General features: G+C 47.3%; 1 protein-coding gene across 4 annotated transcripts in view; it reads left to right on the top strand.

Annotated features, from left to right (window-relative positions):
- The first annotated feature begins 1998 nt into the window (after positions 1 to 1998).
- Positions 1999 to 24040, top strand: part of AGL (amylo-alpha-1, 6-glucosidase, 4-alpha-glucanotransferase) — a 43993-nt gene continuing 21951 nt past the window's right edge. The window contains exons 1-16 of one of the 4 annotated variants that reach the window (XM_045861711.1): positions 1999 to 2181; positions 2879 to 3028; positions 10742 to 10952; positions 11481 to 11647; positions 14604 to 14807; positions 15972 to 16153; positions 16359 to 16470; positions 16795 to 16921; positions 17572 to 17674; positions 17769 to 17866; positions 18723 to 18862; positions 20094 to 20281; positions 22097 to 22220; positions 22830 to 22993; positions 23652 to 23753; positions 23871 to 24026. In XM_045861711.1, the coding sequence (XP_045717667.1) occupies positions 2947 to 3028; positions 10742 to 10952; positions 11481 to 11647; positions 14604 to 14807; positions 15972 to 16153; positions 16359 to 16470; positions 16795 to 16921; positions 17572 to 17674; positions 17769 to 17866; positions 18723 to 18862; positions 20094 to 20281; positions 22097 to 22220; positions 22830 to 22993; positions 23652 to 23753; positions 23871 to 24026 (2160 nt within the window). In that variant the 5' untranslated portion in view covers positions 1999 to 2181; positions 2879 to 2946. Of the gene's footprint in view, positions 2315 to 2531; positions 2796 to 2878; positions 3029 to 10741; positions 10953 to 11480; positions 11648 to 14603; positions 14808 to 15971; positions 16154 to 16358; positions 16471 to 16794; positions 16922 to 17571; positions 17675 to 17768; positions 17867 to 18722; positions 18863 to 20093; positions 20282 to 22096; positions 22221 to 22829; positions 22994 to 23651; positions 23754 to 23870; positions 24027 to 24040 lie in introns of those variants that run through there. The other 3 variants (XM_045861712.1, XM_045861709.1, XM_045861710.1) reach the window with 3 other exon arrangements.

Raw genomic sequence — 24040 nt, 5'->3', positions numbered from 1 at the left:
AGCTATTGGAAGGGAGACCATTGGAAGTGTCAAATACACACCAATTTCAAAGACTTAGTGTGAAAAAAGAATCTAAAGTATCTTATTAATAACTTTTTATATTGCTTGTATATTGGAATATTTTAGATATACCAAGTAAAATACATTCTTAAAATGAATGTCACCTGTTTCTTTTTACCTTTTTGATACGGCAACTTGAACATTTTAAACTCCCTATGTGGCACATTCTCTTTCTGTAGGACAGTCAGTAATGTTCTGACTTCTCCAGCTGAAGACACTGGCATCATCCTTGATTTCTTCCTCTCCATCAGCAGCAAATTGTGTAGGCTCTGCCTTCCAAAGAGTCCCACAATTCAACAACTCCTTGCAACCTCCACAGCAAGGTCTGCTTTTCTCATGCATGCGCGCACACACACACATGCACGCACACACACACACCCTTCTTGCAAGCGTATATAGCTTCCCAACTGGTCTTGCTTCCTCCCACCCTACACCCCACAGTTTATTTAGCTATTCCCCACAGAGTTGCAGAGATCCTTCTACAAGGACAATCCAGTTAGGCCACGCCCCTGTTCAAAACCCTCCAATGGCTCTTTTTCCCAGAGTCAAAGGACAACTCCTCAGAAGGGCGTACAAAGCCCTGCAAGGTCTGGCCACCCCCACCCCATCTCTCCCTCCTAGTTTCCTACCACTCTCGCCATCCCTCAGCTACAGCTGAATCCGCCATCAACTCACCACGCATGCTCCTACCTCCCGGCCTTCACACTTTCGGTACCTGTGCATGTAACCCTCCACCCGGGATATCCTCTTTCCTCTTTCTCTGTTTGGGAGAAAACGTCAGCTCACCAGCAAGTCCTTTCCTGACTGTTGTATTTGTGTTTGGAGTGCAAACCCTCCTCTTCCACATTTCCCTTCTCTGCTTTCTCACAACCCCTTATTATCCCATGCAATTTATTTATTAATTTATCTGCCTTCCACCAATAAAATGTAGGAGATCCACGAGGGCGGAGACTTTGCTTCCCTGCTGCATCCCCAGGAATCATGTGTCTGGTGAAGCCCAGGTTCTCAGGATTAGCTGGATGGGTGAATGAGCTGTGGGTTCCCAAACTGGGTTTGGGGCCACTGGCAATGGGTCATTCTCAGAAACCTACTGAAACAGACAATCCAGGGCCTTTAGTTTGTAGCCTACAGTAGTTTCACAATGAACAAAGCAGGATTCTGCTCCATACTCCAAACCTTTGGTCAATTCTCTCATGAGTCTAGGGTGTCCTCGGCCTCTGGAACATGGGTTTCTTTTACCCTTTGGATTCCCTAAAATCTCCACCACCATCTGGACCACATCCTGAGCTTCTGGCCTAAAATACGTGCAGCTACAGGCGGCAGAGATCCTTGACCTCACAGGATGTTCGACCTTCGGGTCACACACTGAGATCCCAGGTGGTGTGCACACTGGTGGGTCGTTACCTGGCCGCCCCCCACCTACCCACTCCTTCCACGGCTACATCAGGGAGATGGCCCTGTGTTAGGACCAGAGGTAGCGGGCACGTGATTGAGGATGGCTGGAGCCAGGCCCCTCATTTGAGGCACGGAGAAATCAAGGCTCAGACAACTTAGGTCAAGCACACTTCGGCCATGCAAAACAACTAAAACTAAAAATAAAGAAGACACAAAACTCGTGGCGGAAGCGGCCCAGGAAGCTAGGTCGCTGGCCACCACCGTGCCGCCGGGCCACAAAACGACCGTGCAGTGCAGCTCAGGCCAGCTCGCGGCCTTCTACCGCAGCATTTAGGGTTCAACAGCGCCCTGGCTGTGAGAAGAGGGGGACAGGGCAGCGGTCACACTTGCCCCGCGGCCACAGAACAGCGAGCGGCCAGCGGCCTGGACAGCAGCCGCCTGCGCGCACCCGCCCGCTGCGCCCACGCTCTCGCGAGAGTAGCGGGCGCGGTGCCTCCGGAAGTGGGCGAGAAAAGCTGTCCGCCGCCACCCGGGGAACGAGCGCTAGAGGCCCGGGGACGCGAGGGTCTCGGCAGGGACCGGAACGAGGCGGACTCAGAGACGAGCTCCCGGTCACGCCCACCGCGCTGAGCCACGCCCACAACGCCTTGGCCACGCCCACAGCGGTCTGGGCCCGGGCCTGCTGCAGCCGCCCCTCCCTTTGCCCTTCACGGCGCCCGGCCCTCCGTGAGTTGGGCTCTTCGCTGCGCCCGGACAGCCTGCTTTTAATTTCGCCTTCCTTCCTGTCCCCTCCCCGACGCCAACCCCGGGGTGGCGGGTCCCGCAGTGTCCCGGGAGCCGCACGTATAACTTGCTCGGTGTAAGTGCGAGGAATGCCGCTGGCCTCTGGGAGACGTGCCTTCTTTCTATCTATAGCTCGGTCTGCGCAGCCTATATCCACCGCAGCTATTCCAGGGACAGCAACTGCTTCCCTCGGTCCCATCTCCCCATTGGTGGCTCCCGACCCGAATTCGGGAACGGGGCGATCTCCCACCTGTTCTCTTGGAACGGGCCAACCTCCCGAAGCAGAGGTGCTATTTGGAGCTGACCGAGCCGGTTGGCCGGGGGCTGGGACTTTCACCCCCACCCACCTGCCTGCTATTCAAGACGCACTGCTTTTCTCGGAACTTACTGTAGCATTTGGGTTTTTATTTTTAATTGTAACAATCTGTAGAACAGTATTTGTGCTTCGGTCAGAGTGTGTTTCAAGTGTGGAAACGATCAATTTGCCCTCGCTGGTCTTATTTATGAGACTCATTCTTTCTCTTTGCTCTGCCAGGGCTAAAACACATTGAGAACATGTAAGTGTGGCTGTCAGCCTTGAGAATTAAGATAATGTTTATTTCCTTCATCTTGATTTTTTTTTGTCGTGTGTTTGTTTCAGGGGTCACTCGTCCCATTGTGGAATTCTTTTAATTCTGCTGAAAGAGTTCAAATCCTCTACAAGCCAAAATGGGACACAGTAAACAGGTTAGAATTTTACTTCTGAACGAAATGGAAAAGCTGGAGAGGACCCTCTTCAGACTTGAACAAGGTCAGTAGTAAGTTATTTGATTAGCTCTGTGCCTTTAAAATTGTTACTTCATTGTTGTATTACATTTTCTAAAACTTTGAGGTGGGTGTAATTTCCAAGGACCTTTTGAAACTTCATATGTGCAAGGACTGTGCTGTGTTCTAAAAATATCAGTAGTGGAAGTTGATTTTAGTTGAAAATGTTTTGTATCAGTCATGTTGGAACCGGGGTAAAATAGTCCATTGTTCTTTGCAGGCTAACTCCCACTTAAGACAGAAGTTGGTAAATTAATTCATATGTAATTCATATGTATTTTACTTTAGCTATAGCTGTTGTTTTGCTTATTTATAGCTTCTACTCTTTTCCTTTACTGAAATTTTGAATTAGTAAAGTAGATCACAGCAAAACATAAACTGTTATTTAGTTTATCAAAAGCCTCTCAAATGTGGAGAAAAAGCTGAAAATATTTTTTTTGCCAAATAAAACGTGAAATAACTGATCAGATTATGTTGACATATATTTGAGCTGTGATTTAAAAGATCAAATTATATTTCTATAAGGCTAATTCAGTAGATGCTTTACATTCTTACACTTTTAAGTTTTCCAGCATCAAAAATCATTTCACACTCATTTCTGTTAATTTGTGAAGTAAGAGGTTCATGTATGGAAAATAAAATGTGACTCCTTTTTGTTCATGCACCAAATGGATGTTCTTGCTGGTAAATGTTTTGAAGGAATCCCCGCCCCCCAATATCTCAAGTTGAATTTTGGAAAAAATTTCAACCATCAAATTGCTACTTCCATTCCAAACCCTCACCTTCCCACTCGGGCAGTGAGGATCACGGAGCACTCACTCCGTCTTCGGCCTGCCTGACTCGGCACTTTTCTGGCTTTGGTTTCTCTGCCCTCTGGAATGCTCCTGTCGGTTTGGGGGTGTCTCTTGCTGTGCTTCCTCCCACGTTTCTGTTAATCGTAGGTATCTGCAAGGAACCCCTTTTTATTTTTCTGTCCTCCTGCCCGCAAAGACGTGCATGTTCTCACAGCTTCAGCTGCAGCCTCCGTGCTGAGGGTCCCTGTGCAAGAAGGGCTTTGAGCTCTGCTCGCCTCTTGGAAGGAGAAGGGAACTAGACTTCTCCTGGTTCTTCTGCTCACGGATTGTCTGCTTTTGGGCACGTCACATGAATTCTAAACATTGATTTCTTTATTTGTGAAACGAAGGTATAGATTTCTGTTCTTCTACCAGATTGGGTTTTGAGGCTCAAAATTAATAATATATGACTTTCGATTCCTAAGTAGATCTAAGGAGTTGATAGATCACTATATCTATCCGTTCTTGCCCTAGATTCTTGGCTCTGTGCCATTATTATGCTGTAGAACAGCCTAAGATTAGCTCTGCCTGGATCTGCTTAAATCACCTGTCCACAACCATCCTTCACCATTCTCAGACCTTCTTTATGTCCCTGCTGATTATAGTGATGTCTCCGTTTTCATAGTTTCTGAAGCTAGAAACTTTGTACTCTTCTTTGACAATGTTTTCTCTTTAACTGCAGTTTCTCTTTAGGCCCCATAATTTCTTTCCAAATATCCCTGCCTGTCTGCTGCGTCTCTTCCATATGCCTGAATGTGCATGCTAGAATAATCTTCCCCGGCCATCCCTTCCCTTTTTATTGACAGATGTCTATAAAGTCGAGTTTAAACACCTCTGCCTGGCCTCCAAGACACTCTGTAACGGAATCCACCACCCCTAGCCAAGATTGTGTCTCGTTGTCCCCCATGACGAGTGGCCCACATCATCACACTCCTCTTGTCAATTCCCTCCCCAGGGGCGTTTCTCAGGCCTGTCCTCAGCTTCCACCCCTTCCGACCCCGACATCTGTCCCTCCCTCTCATTCCGTGTGGCGCCTGCCTCGGCTTCAGCTAGAATTCTGCCTCCTCCGTGGAGTCTTTTTTTTTCAATCCTCACCTGAGGATATGTGTATTGAATTTAGAGAGGAAGGGGGGCGTGAAGTGGGGAGAGAGAGAGAGAGAGAGACATTAATGTAAGAGAGAAACATCGATTGGTTGCCTCCCATCTGTGCCCGACCAGGGACCTGGGTGTGTGCCCTGAGCAGGGATCAAACACGCAGCCTTCTGGTGTGTCGGACGACGCTCCAACCAACTGAGCCACCCGGCCACAGCCTCCACAGTCTTAACTTGTTCCTGCTTTCTTTGATTTCTCGTGACACAATGGGCACAGAACAGCTAAGTGCTGAACAATGTAACAGTGTCTAAATGCTGGCTGGCCTTAGAGTGTCCAACCAGAGTTTATGGTCTCAGGATGGGGACAGTATTAGCAACCCAGCACACTGCTCGTTAAAACCACCATGAGATGCCACTTCACACCGGCGAGAATGGCCGTCGTAGAAACCCAAACCCAGCACAATGGATCAACCCTACTGGTTGATTAATAAGTCCCTGCTGATTGATGGCTAACCCACCAGTTCAGGCCAGTGCACATGGTGCATCCAGCCAAGCGACCTGGAGAGGGGACCGTGAAGGGCTGAGAACAATGTGGTTGACTCTAACCGTAGTCCAGATCAGTGAACTCACCCAGACGGCGTCCGCGAGAACACAGCCAGCGTTCTGTGCAGCAGCGATGTGCTTGTGTTATTTCAGGAGGTCACTGCAGTGCAGAAAATAAAGAGAAGGGGCGCTGGGCGCGAGAAACCAGTGCGAAGGCCGTTGTAAACACGTGCCCGCTGAAAGAGAAGGGTTCAACCCCATCGGTGCTGAAAGAAGGGGGACAGAGGGTGAGACATTTTCAAATCTCTAGGACTGGGCAACCAATCAGATATGGAAAACAATGGCAGTTTTTGGTTCTTTCATATGTTACTGGTCCCCAAGCTTTTCTTCACTTCTCTTTCCTTGTCACTTTTTTCCTAAACACGGATTCCTCCTCATTTTGAAGGCTAGTATCTCTGCAGATTTCTCAAGTTCAGCAAGTGCACAAGTGCAAGACCAACTAAGTATCTTGTCTAGGCCAGGGGCAGCCTCTCCCCGTACTTCCTATCTCACATGTAGTGGCAGAATAATGAGCAAAATCAGAATTCTCCCATCCTTTACGTGGGCTGGTCAAATTTCAGTTTTCACTTTTTGTAAAGAAAATATGGATGGAGGTTCCTTGACGTGCAACTCGAGCCTTTACAGACGGACTGGGGGGAACAGAACACTGAGCTGCCAGCTACAGTTCACTCGGTCGTCACACTGGTCGCTACAGGAGCGACGTCCGCATGAGGAACGAGACAGCCCCACCATGTGCTGCCCTGCCCTCGGCTAATTTTAGCGGGCATGCAGTTAATTATGGACGCTGACACACTCCGTGGATTCCAGCGCTCCGTTTACAGTTTTGGGAACTGGGGCTGGAGTCCGCATGGTGGCCATGTGCCCCTGGGGGCGAGCGCCGATCTGTCTGTTGGGACACAGAAGGAAACTATGGGATTCATCTTTTCTTCTGTTGCTTTTCTCCTTTCCTCTCTCCCTCCCTCCCTATCTGTATGCGTTTTTAAAAAGTAACTCAAGGTTGCTGCTACTCGGATGGACATGGATGGTTGCAGGTGGCGTGCCAGGTGAGTTGTAAACAAAACGCCCCACTCTGAGGAAGCTGTGGAGGCTGCAGGTGTAGTCACGCCGTCACTGCTGTGCTTGCAGTATGCTGCCATGAGTTAACTATGCTTTGTCCAGACCGGGCTGAGAGACACACAAGTTGTGGTACCTGGTAGAGTCTTTGTGTGAAGACACAAAACGCTGTACTGTGAAGGCCGCGTGTTGTACAGTCTACGGCAGAGGAGCCGTGGATGCCGGTGAACCCCAGGAGGCTGCCCGCCGCACAGAGCGGCGAGCAAGCGTTTGACACCTGCCGTCTGGGGTTCGTGCTTTTCAGGGCCGACACGTAGCTCCTAATAGGATGGTCCTTAGGAAACGGTTTTCGTGAAAGTGAGCGCAATTTCCCTGCGAGGTAAACATGAGAGACCGGACTGCCTTCTGATGGGAACTGATGCTCTAGAGAAACATTCAGCACATTTTTTTTTCCTGTGGAGGGTCACAGAGCAACTATGTCCAGCTTTGCAGGCCGTATACTTTCTGCTGCAGCTCCTCGGCTCCGCCACGGCGCCCTGAGGTGCCACCGACGTGTCCTGAGTGAGCGGGTGTGCACTCAACGTGTCATGAGTGAGTGTGCTCTCGGCATGTCATGACTGAGTGGGTGTGCTCTCGGCGTGTCGTGAGTGAGCGGGTGTGCCCTGCTCCGGTCAGACTAGAGAAGCAGGTGGGAGGTGGGACATAGTTTGCCAACCCCTTGCTGTATGGAGCATTTCGAATACTATTTTAGTAATACTTCTGTCATAAGATTTACCCATACAGATGGTTATCTTCCCACTTTAAAAAGGTAATGAACAAGATTTTCTAAACTGTTCGAAGTCTTCCAAACGTTTGCCAAAGCGTTTCCGTTGCCTTTCAAATCATCTGTTTCACATGTAAATATGAAGTATCTTCTGACTAGTAAGCATCGCCACCAGCTACTTCTTCAGTGTGGACTTGGGTATCTTCGTGTGGCGGTTTTTCAGATCTGAGGCCATTCAGCCCAGTAGCAAAAATGAACAGAACTGGGAGTCTGTAAATGACTTTATCACAAGATGTTTAAAATTAATGACATTTGTTTAATCACATTCCTCTCATAGACAGATATTATCAACATTAATTTTTAGTGAGAGCTGAAAGATGTTTCCATCCATTAATAAATAGTTCTTCAAATATTGTATATTTTATTTACATCTCACCCTTATTTTTGTGTTTTTATAATTTACATAGTTTATTAAATCATCGCACATGTATATTATATTAAAAATGGATATTCATATTTGGAGAATACTTGTCATTTCTTTTCTGATGCTGGACCCCTGACCCAAATGCTGTTGCAGAGGATTTGGAGGTTTTAACCTTTGCACCCTGAGTCCTTGCGTAATTAGAAAAACAATATTTGCATAAGCTGAGCAGGGACAGGCTGTTTACATATGCTCAGACAGCTACTCTCTGATATTTGTGTTTGTTCAAAATGACACCATCGCTCCTGCAATGAATTCAAATCAGTCTTGCAAAGATCTAGATATGTGTGAGTCTCATGGTCACTAAGTATTAAAACTTTAGCATTTAATTCTTCGGTTATCTCAAACTATGTCTTCATAACTGTAGTTCTCATTTTAAAATGATGTCTCCCCTAAGTAGAAAACTGTAGAAATGTAGAAAAGGTCATTTTTCTATGCTTTTTGTTTCAAAACAAAATTGGGTTTATGCTGTCTAAACAATTTTGAAACATTCTCATAGAATTACAGTGTGTGAATTCCACCTCCCCGCTGACAGTCACATTTCAGCCCTACTTTTTTCCAGAAGGGTTTTAAAAGAAATATATAGATACATAAAATGTAACAAAATAGAATATAACAGTGGCTGTGTTATTAACTATCTTTGATAATATGATTCATAATGGCTTGATAATATTCCAGCTTGCAAGCTACCATAATTTACACCTAATTTATTTACTCATTCCCAATCATTAGATATTTAGCTTGTTGTCAGTTTATTTAACTCTAATAAATGAGGCTGTGATAAGCATCCTTATATATAATGTACGTTTGCACGCTGGGCGGGGCAAAGGTCAGTTTACAGTGGTGAGCACATAAACCACAGTTTATTCTTGTGTGATTATGTATTAATTATTGGGCCATTTTCCATACAAATGACTGTAAACCTACTTTTGCCATGCCCTGTAGGTGTATATATAAAATTATTGGGTTCAAATACAAACTTCATTGACATTCCTAGTATATATGCCAAATTGCTTTATAGGAAAATTGCATAACTGCTTGGAAAAGAAACTACTAGCTTCACTGCACAGTCTGACAAGTGAAAGTGAGTCCCTGGATTTTTGCAAAGTCACTTAATAACTCCATTTGGGTCATTTGTTTCTGGCTTGCTGAAGTCATTTACTGTGAATAAATTCATAGCCATATTTTAATCCAGTCTAGAAATATGACTCCCAGAACTCATAACTAGATTGTAATTTTTCCCAGGAATACCAGAACCTCCCTCCCGCCCTACAATCCATACTGCAGTACGCAGAACAGAGCACCGCATTTCTCTGAGCAGCTGTGGGACCATGCACTGGAGTACGTTGGGCGAATGCAACATTCCCTTAACTCTCTTTGCTCCGACGTACACACTGTGTCTTCCTCTCCCTCCACCTACTTGTCAGATGGTCTCTGTCGCTGGTTTGAGCAATCCGGTTTGGATGTCCCTTGGGGTAGTTTTCTTCATGTTTCTTGTTTGAGAGGGTTGTTGAAGTTTGTGAATGTGTGAGTTTATTGTTTTCATCAAATACGGGACATTTTAACTCACTGTTTCTGCAGGTAACCTGCGGCCCTGTCCCCGTCCTCTCCCCTGAGGACTCTAGTTGCCTGCACGTCAGGCCACGTGAGTCGTCCCGTGGGTCGCTCGTGCTCTTTCAGTGGTTTTAGATTCTTTTTTTTCCCTTTGTTTCATTTTGCGTAGTTTCTAGTCTTGTGTCTTAAAAGTCACTCATCTTTTGTGCTGGCATGTCTCTCCCTCTATCAATTTCCCCTTCTGTATTTTTCATCTCAGACTTGTACTTTTCATCTCTGGATATCTGATGTGGACCTTTTTTGTTATTTTTTACATTCCTCGTGTCTTAACATTTTGAATAGATGGGTTACAGTTATGATACCAGGTAGCCTTCCTTAGCTGCTGGCCCCACATCTGTGTCACGGATGGGTCAGCTTTCACTGATGGATTTCTCTCCTTGTGTGGGTTGTGCCTTCCTGCTTCTCTCTGTGTCTCGTGATCTTTGTCTGGGTGCCAGGCGTTGTGCACTTTACCTGGCTGGGTGCTGGGTAATTTGGGACTCTTATCCATGTTCTTGGTCTTTGTTCTGGAACGAAGTTCCGTTAGTTGGATCTATTTTAATTCTTTTGAATTCTGCTTTTATAACTTGTTAAGCCAGAGTAGAACTATGCCCTGTCTGGGGCTCATTATTTCCCGCTACAAAGCATGATCCTTTTGAATTTTCTACCAAGCGCCTCATGAATTATGAGTTTTTCAGTCTACAGGTGAAAACGAATGCTATTTCTCACTGTCTTCCTCGTGGACATGAGCCGGTCAGTGTCCACTGAACACTCCAGGGGGAACTTCTCTCAGACCTGTGGACTTCCCTCTCCGGGCAGCGTCCTCCCCTCACTCAGTGCTCTCACCTGCAACCTCTGGCATCCTTGGGCTCCACAGACCCTTGGCTCCTCCCCTCCGCCCCGGAAGGGGGCTGAGCTGTGCCTGGATGTCCCTCCTTGGGTCTCACCGTGGAAGCTCTCTCAAGCTCGCAGGCAGGGGAAGTCACAGAACTAACCTCGTTTGTTCTCCGTCTCTCGAGAATCACTCTCTTTGTCGTTTGATGTCCTGGATCATTTCATGTATTCTGTCTGTTCTGACGTGTACTCTACGTTAAAATATAAAATTCAGCTGAATTGGGAGATGGAGCAGTTCCAAAACCAGCAGTATGTGTTTGGAGTTATTTGAAACGTGGTTGAGAAATCATAGGTTTTGTAACAGAGTTTTTGTAACTAAAACATCTTTATTTTCATGTGATAATTTAAGTCCTACTATAAGGTTATCAAAATGTGCTTTTTTGTTTAGGGTTTGAACTGCAGTTCCGATTAGGCCCAACTTTACAGGGAAAAGCAGTTACTGTGCACACTAATTACCCGTTTCCTGGAGAAACATTTAATCGAGAAAAATTCCGTTCGCTGGAATGGGAGAATCCACTAGAAAGAGAAGATGATTCTGATAAATACTGTAAACTTAACCTTCAACAAGCTGGATCATTTCAGTATTACTTCCTCCAAGGGTAAGTGAGGTGTTCTGAATAAGAACAAAGAACTTCATTCTATAATTTAAACTTATCTAACTTGTAAAAAGTGACCATATTAACCATGACTTTGCAGCTTTTACCAGAATTTCTTGAGATGCAAACAGAATATGGTCTTCTAGGACGTGATTGGAAGGCTCATTGCAGATCCAAAGTATTATTTTTTTTTAAATTACACCTTAAATACTAGTTTTTTCGCACAACCTAATTAGAGGATGGTGTTCACCTGAGTGCTCTTGTTATTGCTGACAGATTTTAGTACACTTATTTTTCCTTAAAGCAACATTATTGGACATTATATATATATTGTACTGTTATTATATAAAGATTGGAAAAGGATAAAACTTAGCTTTTTGTTGAGTTCTATTACAGCTTTTTAAATGATTTTACGAGCTTATAAATATACTTTTAAATGGAACAGAGCACTTCCAGCTAGAGAGTCAGACTATTACATGAGGGTTTCCCTACCACTCCTCGCGAAGCTTTTACTTTGCTCTCTTTCCCTAGGACTGAGAAGAGTGGTGGCGGTTACATAGTCGTGGACCCTGTCTTACGCGTCGGTGCTGATAACCAGGTGTTGCCCTTGGACTGTGTGACCCTCCAGACCTTTCTGGCGAAGTGTCTGGGGCCCTTTGATGAGTGGGAGAGCCGCCTGAGGGTTGCGAAGGAGTCGGGTAATGTCGGCGCTCTTTCTTTCCTTCTTTTAAAAAATCAGTGTAATTATTGCCTGTGCTGCAGATTTTAAAGGCTTTGAGTCTCCTTTCCATTGTGTTTCTGAGTATATTTGGTAACATAAATAGATGCAATGATATGAAATTGTCGATTCGTGACCATTTTTAACTATAACGATGATGCATTATACGGCTCAACTTAAATTAAGGAACCCTGTGATGACATAAGGTCATTATTGTTTCTAAGACTTGACTGTACTTTGACATATGAAAACTAGTGGTACACTATTAAAGTGCGTTGGAAAATGTATTATCATTATATCTCACTAAGTCAACAAATACTGATTAGCTAGTCTCCCGTGTGGAAGGGGTTCTGGAAGGGCGCCAGACACGCCGAGGGAAACAGGAAGCCGGTTGTATTTTCCTCTTCAATCAAGGGTCACGTTAGTTTCCCACTTTCACGCTGAGTACAGTGTGAAGGAAGAAGTGGGAAGTTCCCTGTCACCGCTAAAACAGAACCCAAGTGCTGTGGGACAGTAAGGGTAGGAGGAAGAGAGGACTGCCGGTCAAGATGGAGGCATAGGTAGACATGCTCTGCCTCCTCGCACAAGCACGGGAAGAACTACAACCAGATCTCAAAACTAATAATACCCAGAACTGTCAGAAAATCGAGCTGTATGGAAGTCCGACAACCACGGATTCAAAGAAGGCACAAGCATCCAGACGGGCAGGAGGGGCGGGGCCACAGAGCTGGGGGGTGGGTCACAGAGCTGGGGGGGCGGGGTCACAGAGCTGGGCGGGGTCACAGAGCTGGGCGGGGAGGGGTGTGACTCGGAGAGGCAGCTGCAGCAGTGGCAGGGAACAAGGGGAGGGATGCCTTGGAAGCCAGCGATCCCAGCCCCAGGCCAGACCGCACAGCCCAGGGTTCCAGCACCAGGAAGATAGATCTCCGGTTACCTGTGGCTGTAATAACAAGCAGGGGTTGGACCGGCATTAAAAATGGCTGGATTTTCACCACTTAAAAGGCCAGCATGGTCTCAGAATGTACACAAACCCACCCACTCCAGGATTCACCACCGGGGCAGCAGCTGGAAGGGGCGCCAGTCGCACACGAGAAGGGGGTGAAGTAGCTAGAAATGGAATGAGTACCCCGGGGAACCTCCAGAAGCCAGGTGGTGGAACTGTCCCCTCTCAAGCATTTCCCACACAGCCACAAAGGGGTGAAGTGGGTGGCCTCACCCAGCAATTACCTAAGGCTCTGCCCACACAACTTACAGGTGCCTTTTCTACAGAGGCCATGCTACTAAGACAGGGAGTAAAAGCAGCTCCCTGAATAGACAGAAGCAAACACAGGGAGGCTGCCAAATGGAGGAGACAAAGTCTAATGACCCAAATGAAAGAACAGAACAAACCCACAGAAAAAGAACTAAGTGAAACAGAAATAGCCAACCTATCAGATGCAGAGTTGAAAATACTGGATGTCAGGATGCTCAGAGAACTCCTTGAGTATGGCAACAACATAAAGGAAGAAATTAAGGTTACACTAAGTGAAATAAAGAATAATCCACAGGAAACTAACAGGGAAGGAAAGGAAGCTGAGACTCAAAGCAACGATTTGGAACATAAAGAAGAGATAAACAATCAAGCAGAACAAAAAGAAGAAATAAGAATTAAAAAAAAAATGAGGATAAGCTGAGGAAACTCTGGGACATCTCCAAGGGTGCCAACATCTGAATCGTAGGGGAGCCAGAAGGAGAAGAGGAAGAGCAAGAAATTGAAAATTTATTTGAAAAAAAATAATGAAAGAAAACTTCCCTAATTTGGTGAAGGAACTAGACATACAAGTCTAGGACTCACAGAGAACCAAACAAGTTGGACCCACAGAGGCCCACGCCAGACACATCATAATTGAAATGCCAGAAGTTAAAGATCAAGAATCTTAAAAGCAGCAAGAGAAAAGCAGAGAGTTACCTACAAAGGAGTTCCCATAAAACTATCAGTGGATTTCTTAAAAGAACATTTGCAGGCTAGAAGGGGATTGGCAAGAAGTATTCAAAGTGATGAAAAGTAAGTACCTACACCTTAGATTGCTCTATCCAGTAAAGCAATCATTTAGAACAGAAGGGGAGATAAAGTGCTTCCCAGATGAGTATAACCAAAGGAGTTCATCATCACCAAACCATCATTACAGGAAATGTTACAGGGTCTTATTTAAGAAAAAGAAGAAGGTCAAAATGATGAATGTTAAAATGGCAACAAATTCACAACTATCAACAACTGAATCTTAAAAAAAAAAAAAAAAACTAAGAAACAACTAGAACAGGAAGAGAATCATAGATATGGAGATCATTTGCAGGATTACCAGCGGTGAGAGGGAGGGGGAGAATGGGGAAATGGTGCAGAGATTAAGAAGCATAACTGATGGGAACAAAATAAACAGGGGGAAGTTTAGAATGGCACAGGAAATGGAGACGCCAAAGAGCTGATACACATGACCCATGGACATGAACCAGGGGCGGAGGATTGCTAGAGGAAAGGGAGGCAGAGCGGGACAAAGGGAGAAAAAGGGACAATTATAATAGTGCAATCAAGGAAATATACTTAAAAAATAAAATAAAAGTAGGAGAAAGACATGCTGACATACTTGCATGGAGTGTATTTTCTGCATGTAAATATGTTCAGTCAACACATGTGCATGGAGCCCCTGATAGTAACAGGCACTGTGTGTGATTTCTTGCAAATGCATCATCTCATGATCATCTCAACCCACATCCGGAGAGGCCGCAGTGGACTTGCTGGCAGTCACTTGTGGTGCAGCCCAGATGTGAACCCAAGTCTTTGAGTCTTTTTCTTATACCATGGTTGCCATCCCATTTAGAATTACTTAAGGGAGTTGTATTGGGCTTGTTGTTGGTGCGGTTGTTTTACAGTGCCCTCCGTGTGTTTTCTTGCACTGCAGGTTACAACATGATTCACTTCACCCCGCTGCAGGCCCTGGGGGAGTCCAGGTCCTGCTACTCCCTTGCGGATCAGCTGGAATTAAATCCCGACTTTTCAAGACCCAATAAAAAGTGTACCTGGCACGACGTTGGGCAGCTAGTGGAGAAACTGAAAAAGGAGTGGAACATCCTTTGTATCACCGACGTGGTGTACAATCACACCGGTATGAGCTTTATTAACCACTGTTAGTTTGGATGAAAATATCATATTCTAATTATTTCATTCCTTGCGGTTTTATATAACATTGAAAACACAAATGGCGCTTAGATGTCCTTCAATTGAAAGATCACTTTATATAATAGCACTTTTTTTCTTTCAAAGCACTCTAAAGTATTCATTCAATAAATAATCAGTAGGTAAGGATTTGCATGCACACGAAGGAAGGACTAAGCGCGAACGGCAAAGGTCGCAGGGGCTGCACTGGATGAAGAGGAGAACGTGGCACGGGGTTTCGTGGCTGGGAGGCTGGGCGTCACCTCAGCCACGTGCCAGATGCGGCAGTTTGCAGAGAATGCGGGAGAAAGTGGAAGCAGGTGCAGGCTGGATTTTCAAGACATTCCTGTTTGATACTAAGAGACTGCACAGAAGTTAGAGAAATAACTTTTTAGACAGGATGTGTGTGTGTGTATTCTTAGCTTTGGAGAGATACAGTATATCTCCACCCCCTTCTCCCCCCCAAAAAAAAATACACAGAAAGAAATGAGTAAGCAGGGAAAAAAGGTGTGCATGACCTTGGAGTGCTAACGTCAGGGTGAGAGGTGGCACCGAAGAAGGGTCCCCTCACTCGGGAGACCGAAGGCAGGAGCGAGTAAATGGAGGAGGAGACCGTCTCCGGCCCTGGAGCCTGACGGCCAACCCTGGGCCGCGCCAGCCGGAGCCGAGGACGCAGGCGGCTTTCTGCTGTGACCGAGGGCCAGAGAACTTGAGGTCGGGACAGGGAGAGATGTCCCTCAGGCTTCGAAGGAGCATCGGGAAATGTCACTGACTCAAGGACCAGCAGCACAGGCTGGGGACGCAACCCTTGTCAACCCCCCCCCCCCCGCAGCAACAGGAAACGCGTTACGGCAACGGCGTGGGGAAACCCGCGTGGCACCCTGTCTCCCATCAGTAAAAAATTCCCACGGCAGAGGACGACAGCGGGCGGCGAAGTGGACGGGGGGGTCGCACAGCCGAAACCTCGTTCACGTTGCAGCGTCATCATAAAATACTGACGTCTAGCGTATAAGGAAATGAGGGGTCGATGGCGACACTCTACCTTACCTTTAAACTTGGCACACCGACTTCAGTTTGTCGCAAGGTCTTCCCCTGTGTCTCCTTTGTCTCCAAGCTGCCAACAGCAGGTGGATCCAGGAGCATCCGGAGAGCGCGTACAACCTCGTGAACTCCCCGCACCTGAAACCCGCCTGGGTCTTGGACAGAGCGCTGTGGCACCTGTCCTGCGACGTGGCGGGAGGCAGATACAGAGAAAAGGGGGTGCCCGCTTTGATCGAGAACGACCACCAGATGAACGTGAGTGCGTGCGGGGGGCGTGCGCGTGCGTGCGGAGGCGTGCGCGCGCGCGCGCGCGCGCCAACACCCTGGTCCCCGGGCTCCTGCGATCCGGGCTCCGCGTGGGGGCGAGCGTTCTGTCGACTCTGCCTGCGGGTATGCTGAATAGCGTCTCGCAGGGAGATGTTAAATACGTACCTGTTTTTTAATCATGGACATTTTTCAGTGCATTCGAAAAATAATCTGGGAAGAGGTTTTCCCCAAGATCCAGCTCTGGGAGTTTTTCCAAGTGGACGTGGACAAAGCGGTGGAGCAGTTCCGAGGGCTCCTCACGCAAGGTAACTCGGGACGCACACTGCAGTGCTCCCAGCGGTTTTAAGAAATTTAATATTCCAGCGTGGGCTGCGAACCAAAGTGTCGCAGGCTCGATTCCCAGTCAGGGCACATGCCTGGGTTGCAGGCCACGACCCCCAGCAACCGCACATTGATGTTTCTCTCTCTCTCTCTCTTTCTCCCTCCCTTCCCTCTCTAAAAAAAAATAAATAAATAAAATCTTTAAAAGAAAACTTAAGAAACTACTTAAAAACTACTCATTAGAATCAGTAATGGTGGTAATTTCCTTGTAGATATTTGCATCCGTGATGTCATCTTTTTCCCCCCAGGAAGCAGGAAAACAACGACCAAGCCCGACCCCCAGCAGCACCTGAAGATCCTTCAGGACCCCGAGTACAGGCGGCGCGGCTGCACCGTGGACATGAACATAGCACTGGCCACGTTCGTCCCCCACGAGTACGTGCTGCAGTCTGGGGAGTAATGTTGCTTCTAGAGCGTTAGGGCTAGTATTCTTTCCATGACAGTACTATTATGGACTATTTATTCAAAGTTTGACTAGGAAATGAAATAAACTTGCCATAATTCTACTGCAAGTACACGATATTTCCTTCTTTCTCCCCCCACTGGTCCACGTTCCTGTGGGCTTGTGCAAAAACGTTTACAATCAGAAAACTTCTTCAGTGATCATTGAAATCCTGATGAATATACCTAAGGACTCTGTGGCCCTTGTTAGAATTTTTTTTTTCATTTCATTTAAATTTTTTTTCTACTTTAAGTAGGTTTTTATTTTTCTGTGACACTGGGCGTGCAACGGTACGTTAGCTCCGGGTGCACAGCCCCGTGATGAGACATTCACATGACTTAGGTACCACATGACGGGCCCCGTGACCCCGACCCCGGCCCCGGCCCGGCGCCACACACGAGCCTTCGCAGTCGCATTGGCCAGGTTCCCTGCGCTGTGCCTCACTCACATCCTGCGACTGTTCCGTGACCCCCGACTTGTACCTCCCAACCCCGTCCCCTCTTCCCCAGCCCCTGGAAAGGGCTGAACGTAGAACTGGTCGGAGCAGTGCGTTAACGGGTTCGTGCTGCTCTGTCCGCTCCAGCAGCGGGCCGGCCGCGATTGACGAGTGCTGTGGCTGGTTCCGGCGGAGAATCGAGGACTTAAACTCGGAGAAACACCAGCTCGTGAACTACCACCAGGAACAGGTCTCACCTACGTTTCCACTGCCCGTTTTTTTGTTTCTGAGTCTTAATGCCGCTTCTTGTTGTTGTTGATGTGACATCCTTTAATGTTTTCCAGGCAGTCAATTGCGTTTTGGGAAACGTGTTTTACGAGCGACTGGCTGGCCATGGTCCCAAACTAGGACCCGTCACTAGAAAATACCCTTTAGTTACCAGGTATTTCACTTTCGTTTTCTTCTCGTTAAAGGTTAAAAACTGCATTTCGCTTTTCAGATCAGCCTCAACGTTTCCTTCAATGTGTGACTTCCAGTACATTTCTTAAATGAGAAGTTCTGACTTGGTTACTAGGCTTACTGTTACCGAATTTTTCGGACTGTAAGACGCACTGGACCATAAGATGCATCTAGGTTTTACAGGAGGAAAATAGGAAAAAAAAATTTGAAGCAAAAAAATGTGGTAAAATATTTAATAACATAAATAACATAGGCCGCCACCCCAGCGAGCCAGGTAAGCTACATTCGGACTATAAGATGCCCCCCAATTTTCCTCCCAAATTTGGGGGGGGTGGGGAGTGTGTCTTATAGTCCAAAAAATATGGTAATTAATTTTGTTAGGCAAATCTTTGTGAACTGGTTTATAATTGCTTACATTAGCATTCCTGGAGGACTGGGTCCTTACTAATAATAATTTCAGTGATGGTCAAACTGAGCAGACATTTAGCTCCTGTCAAGTAGCCTGCAGCACAGACCCGGCAACTCAAGTGCAGCAAAAGTAGCCTTAGTACCTCAGTGATTTCATTCGCAAATTCTGAGATGTTGCAAATTATTATTTAAGATCTTGACCAGATACATTACAATGCTACCTCTTCGTTCCTCGAATTCTACTCGATGTACTCAAAAAGTCGACTGCAGATTTCTGACCTATAATGAGATTCATTTCCCCTGAGTGGCGTCGAACTCATCTTACCTATTCTGCTCATTAGGGAAGAAATGTAATTAGAGCGGCGCTAACTCAGGTTCTCCCTGAGCCTCTCTGGGGGGGCTCGACACTCAGAGAGACTCTGTCCCCACAGATACTTCACCTTCCCGTTCGAAGACACGACCCTGGCTGAGGAAGAGCCCCTGCTCCACCTGCCGCACAGAGCCTGCTTCCTGATGGCGCACAACGGGTGGGTGATGGGAGACGACCCGCTCCGCAACTTCGCCGAGCCAGGTCCGTGCCCCTCCGCGCGCCTTCTCTCGGCCAGGGAAAGGGAGTCCCGCAGGCGCAACATGGGAACTGTTTCACCCCATCTTCCCCCGCGAGGCTGGGGGGTTCCACACGGTGGCGCCACTGAGGCAGCAGAGGTGGATACAGCTTCAGAGAGAGAAGGCTTGGCAGAAAGGATGGGGTTCATCCCCCTCCCCCTTCCCCCCCCACCCGTCTCCTCAAACAGAGTGGCTTTTGTAGATCTGTTTTTCTTCTGCGAAAGTTCATTCTATTGCGTGTTTAAAGGCAGTGGGAACCACTGGTATTGTAATTATGTTGCCACAAGAGAGGTTTTCACTCACTAGCCAGAGGAGCATTACACTATTTGAATAGCAGTTACTGGTAACTAATTGTTTCTAGGTTCCTTCTCCTTTAGTCCTGACTCTTGTTTTTCTACAGCTATTCTGTTGCGAAGATGAATTTACAGGAAACCCATCAATGTACTTATTTTAACATTTCAGAACTAGAAGTCTGTTTTAGTGGCAGTCATTTTAATTTTTTTTTAAGATTTTATTTCTTTATTTTTAGAGAGGGGAAGGGAGGGAGAAAGAGAGAAACATCAGTGTGTGGTTGCCTCTCATGTGGCCCCCACTGGGGACGTGGCCTACAACCCAGGCATGTGCCCTGACTGGGAATCGAACCTGCGACGCTTTGGTTCGCAGCCCGAGCTCAATCCACTGAGCTACGCCAGCCAGGGCTTAATTTTTAAATCTCATTAAAATCAAACCAGTGTAACTTTGGGCTTCAGTGTCTCTACCCTCTGCTTTGTGGCCATTCTAAACGAGGAAAGCCCTCTGCTCTGTGTCACAGATTAATGTCACCCGTTGCCAGAAATGGGTGGCAAGGTGGGGACAGAGCTTTCAGTGTTTTTGCCGGACCTATGGCTTTAAAGGACCGATGAGACTGCTATTGCTGTTTTCCTGTAAGAAGCAACTTGAAGTTTTGCCACTAAGCACACCTTTTTAGAAGAGACTACAAGCTAGAATTTTTGCAAAATAGATGGGCTATAGATTAATATTAAGTTTTAAAAACTTTATCCCAAACTATTTGAGATATAATTTATATATATATATATATTGTTTGTGGTGGAAATAGTCCACACAATTTAAAAACAACAGTGTTTCTTTCCTTGAAGCCATTTTTTTTTTTTCGTTTTATTTCTTACACCGGTGAACGCAAGCTCCTTTCCTCACAGGCTCGGACGTGTACCTCCGGAGAGAGCTGATCTGCTGGGGGGACAGCGTGAAGCTGCGCTACGGGAATGGGCCGGAGGACTGCCCCTACCTGTGGGCCCACATGAAGAAATACACAGAGATCACCGCCACCTATTTCCAGGGCGTCCGGCTGGATAACTGCCACTCCACGCCCCTGCACGTCGCCGAGGTACGGAAAGCAAGCCGGCCGCGCAAGGGGGAGAAGCTGGGTGCTCCTCCCCAGCTTTCCTCCCCAGCTTTCCTCGCTTAGAGGGTGTGGCATATTCCCCGCTGCTGCCTGGGCCCCAGCGCGGGCTTGCTGGGGGCCTTCCAGCTGCTGTGTGGTTTGCATCATTCTCGCAGGTTCTGCTGATGTGGTTGTTGTGGAATACTGGGCTAGACAGAGGTTTGAGTTAAAGTTTTTATTCGCATTTAGGGAAGTAGATCAAATCGTCCCTTTTAATAGACATACAACCATATTGCCATATATCGTTAAAATATGGTTAATATTTAATAATAATTTAAAAGGATTCATGTTATTAATTGGAACTTTAAAACAATAAAAATTAATATTCACATAGCATTAAAATATGTGGTCATGATTCAATCATGTTTTAATATATTTAATTTTATATTATCTTATATTGATTTTAATATAATTTTAATAATGTTAATTGTATTAATTAAAGTTATATTAATATAATGCTAATATATAATATATAACATTTATAAGTTATAAATATTCATAGTCATGTTATTTTTAGGTTGCCTTCAATATATTGGTAGCCGCTGTGAGGTTGAATAGGTTATGCATTTATAGGGATTTTTTAAACACTAACACTACAGCATACTGACGTTTTAGCGTCCGTGACTCAATTTTTTAGTAAATATCTATAAAGACGAGACGTAAGTGTGAATGTGAAGCTTGTCTGCCCCTCTTCAGGCTTCTCCCCGAGGCGTAGCGAGGCCCACGTTCATGGCCTCCTCTTCCCCCGGAAAGACGGACAGACGGACAGACACAGCTTTGTGAGAATGCTGACGCCCCTCCTCCCATCCACCCCCCGCCCTCTGCAGGTCTCCGCCCCTTCCCAGGGACAGCCTAGTGTCCTTCGGAAGTGCGCACTTATCTGGAAACGCCTATTTCTATCGTTTTAAAACAGTGATAACGTAGGGGTTCCCAGTCCTGTGATGGAAGTTGATTCGATTTGGAGGTACTGAGTGACCACTGCGGTGGTGGAATGTCGTTTAGCTCCAAAAAAACAGCAGTTTCACTTTTTCTTGTACCTTCAGCAACAGCCAAAAAATAAATAAATAAAAATACGTACTTATAAGATGATCCTGACGTTATGGCCAAACAGAATATTAAAACTTCATTTGCTTCATTTTAAATTACAAAACTCTCTAGGACCCTACTTGTTAGCCGATAGAATTTCAGCTATTCCGTTCAAACATTTTGGAACCAGTCCAACTTCTGATGACGAGCTCATCGTCCCCCGTAGGAGCAGCTGTCCCTGCTTGGGTCAGTGTGGCCTGTGCGACATCCGCCCGGCTCGCCGGCAGGGACGTTCCCAGCAGCAGTGCGCTGTTACTGCTGCCAGGAAGTCGGAGATGTGACGACGACGAACACGCGGGAAACGGGGGGCGGGGGCGCCTGGCAGAACCGCACCGCTGTGGCCCACGCCTCTGACACGGCACTAACTCTGTTCCTTTTCTCTTTTCCCCCTTGTGTCCTCCTTGTCTGTGCAAAATCCAATCTCCCTGTTAACGCTCTCGTTCTCTCTGTAAATTCTCGCTCCTTGTGTATATTGGTCTGCGTGTGTGTGTGCACGCGTGTGTGTCTGTTGTACTCATGCACAATTAATCTCATTTGGAAATTCTCCTCGGATTTCCGCCTGTCTCGCTACGCGGTGTCTTCCCGTCGAACCCCTGCCCAGTCTCGCCTCCTCCGCTTCCCCCCCACCGTCCTTTCCTCTTCCTGTCACGTGGCCGTCTGTGGTTTCCACAGTACATGTTGGACGCCGCGCGGAAGCTGCAACCCAACCTCTACGTGGTGGCCGAACTGTTCACGGGGAGCGAAGACCTGGACAACGTCTTTGTCACGCGGCTGGGCATCAGCTCCTTGATCAGAGGTGGGCGCATGGACGGGTCTCTCCCAGCTCAGACTCGAGAGTTCATTTGCGTGGACGGGAAGGCATCGCAAGGCTCTGCGTATAGCGTTTAGTAATTTTCAGCACAGTTCGAGTTCTTTCAAGTATTCCACACAAAATTTCCTAATATATGTATATAACTCAGCCTGTTTTTTCCCTAGCAAAAATGTCCACTGTGGGGTAAAATACCTCATTTTAAATGGGAAGACCAGTGGGAGGAGCTGATGACTCATGAACAAAACCATTTGTTTGTTGTTGTTGTTGTTGTTGTTAAAAACATATGAATCTATTTTTATCTCAACTACCTGGGTATACGATTTAATCTCTAGACTATTTTCCCATAGATCTTTATCTAACCACATCCTAATAAACAATGCAAGTTTCTGTTTACCTACGTTAGCCATTTCCCCAGTTAAATTATAGAGTAGACTATGTTGCCACTTAAGCTCACAGACATCGGTTTGAATGTCTAAAGCAGCGTTACTTCTGATGACCGTGATGTGGTCTTGTTTTGAAAGTCGGTCACGTAGGAAATCCGACCTCTTCCTGGACATTAACGACGAGGATTCATTGTCCCGTCATGCTTTGCAGAGGCCATGAGCGCGTACAACAGCCACGAGGAGGGCAGACTGGTGTACCGGTACGGGGGCGAGCCCGTGGGGTCCTTCGTGCAGCCCTGCCTGCGGCCCCTGGTGCCGGCCATCGCCCACGCCCTGTTCATGGACATCACCCACGACAACGAGTGTCCCATTGTGGTGAGCGGCCAGTCTGTTCCCTGTGTTTCTTCGTTTTCTCTAAACGTCTCTGATGTTTCGTGGCAACGATACCCACAGACTCCAGAGTCGTGTGCCAGGTTGATAAGTGACTGTGGTGCGTGGTGTTTGGGAAGCTTCGTTACTGGGTCTTTTCACTGAATGTGTTGGGGCGACACTGGTTGGCGGGATCACAGGTTTCACGCGTACGGCGCTGTGGTACAGGATGTGTACCACAATCGGACAGGGTCGACCCGTCTGCCGTCCCCATGTATGTGGCCCCCTTTGCCCTTCACTTGCCACCACCCCCTGCCCTCGGGCGCCCCCCACGCTGCTGCCTGTGTCTGCTGGTTCCAGTGTTGAAGCCCACTGCAAGGGAGATGGCTCTCAGCTGCGGCTGGCTGGCTGCTTCTGCTCAGCTTAACGTTCTCCGGGTCCATCCGTGCTGTCGCAAGTGGCGGAGCCTCATCTTTCCCCCTGGCCGAGTGGGGTTCCGTCGTGTGTGTGTGTGTGTGTGTGTGTGTGTGAAGCAGAATCGTGCGTCCTGTGCGATGTGTTTCCGTAATCACCCCGTCGCCTCGCGATGCTCTGGGACGGCACTGTGCGCTGGGGGGGACGTTAACTTGGGGCTCGCTCATTCGCTCGTTCGTTCGCTCTCCAGCACCGATCGGCCTACGACGCCCTTCCGAGCTCCACCATTGTCTCCATGGCGTGCTGCGCTAGCGGGAGCACCAAAGGCTACGACGAACTTGTGCCCCACCAGGTGCGTCCCCCTGCTGGGCCTGGGGGTCCGCGCGGCCCCCAGCTTGGAGCATCTTGACCGAGAGTTCCCGTTGCACTGAAAGCGTGTGCATTTCCCAAGTTCCCCCCCTCTGCTCAGATTTCAGTGGTGTCCGAAGAGCGGCTCTACACCAAGTGGAACCCTGGGGCCTCCCCGTCGGACACCGGGGACGTGGGTCTCCAGAGCGGAATCATCGCGGCCAGGCGCGCCGTCAACAGGCTCCACCAGGAGCTGGGGGCTGGCGGCTTCTCTCAGGCAAGAAACCAACC

This window comes from Phyllostomus hastatus, unplaced genomic scaffold (assembly GCF_019186645.2).
Source record: "Phyllostomus hastatus isolate PE091 unplaced genomic scaffold, TTU_PhHast_1.1 phas_scaffold_216, whole genome shotgun sequence".
Classification (NCBI taxonomy): Eukaryota; Metazoa; Chordata; class Mammalia; order Chiroptera; family Phyllostomidae; genus Phyllostomus; species Phyllostomus hastatus.
The sequence above is the reverse complement of the archived record's forward strand: the minus strand, read 5'-3'. Positions and strand labels throughout refer to the sequence as shown.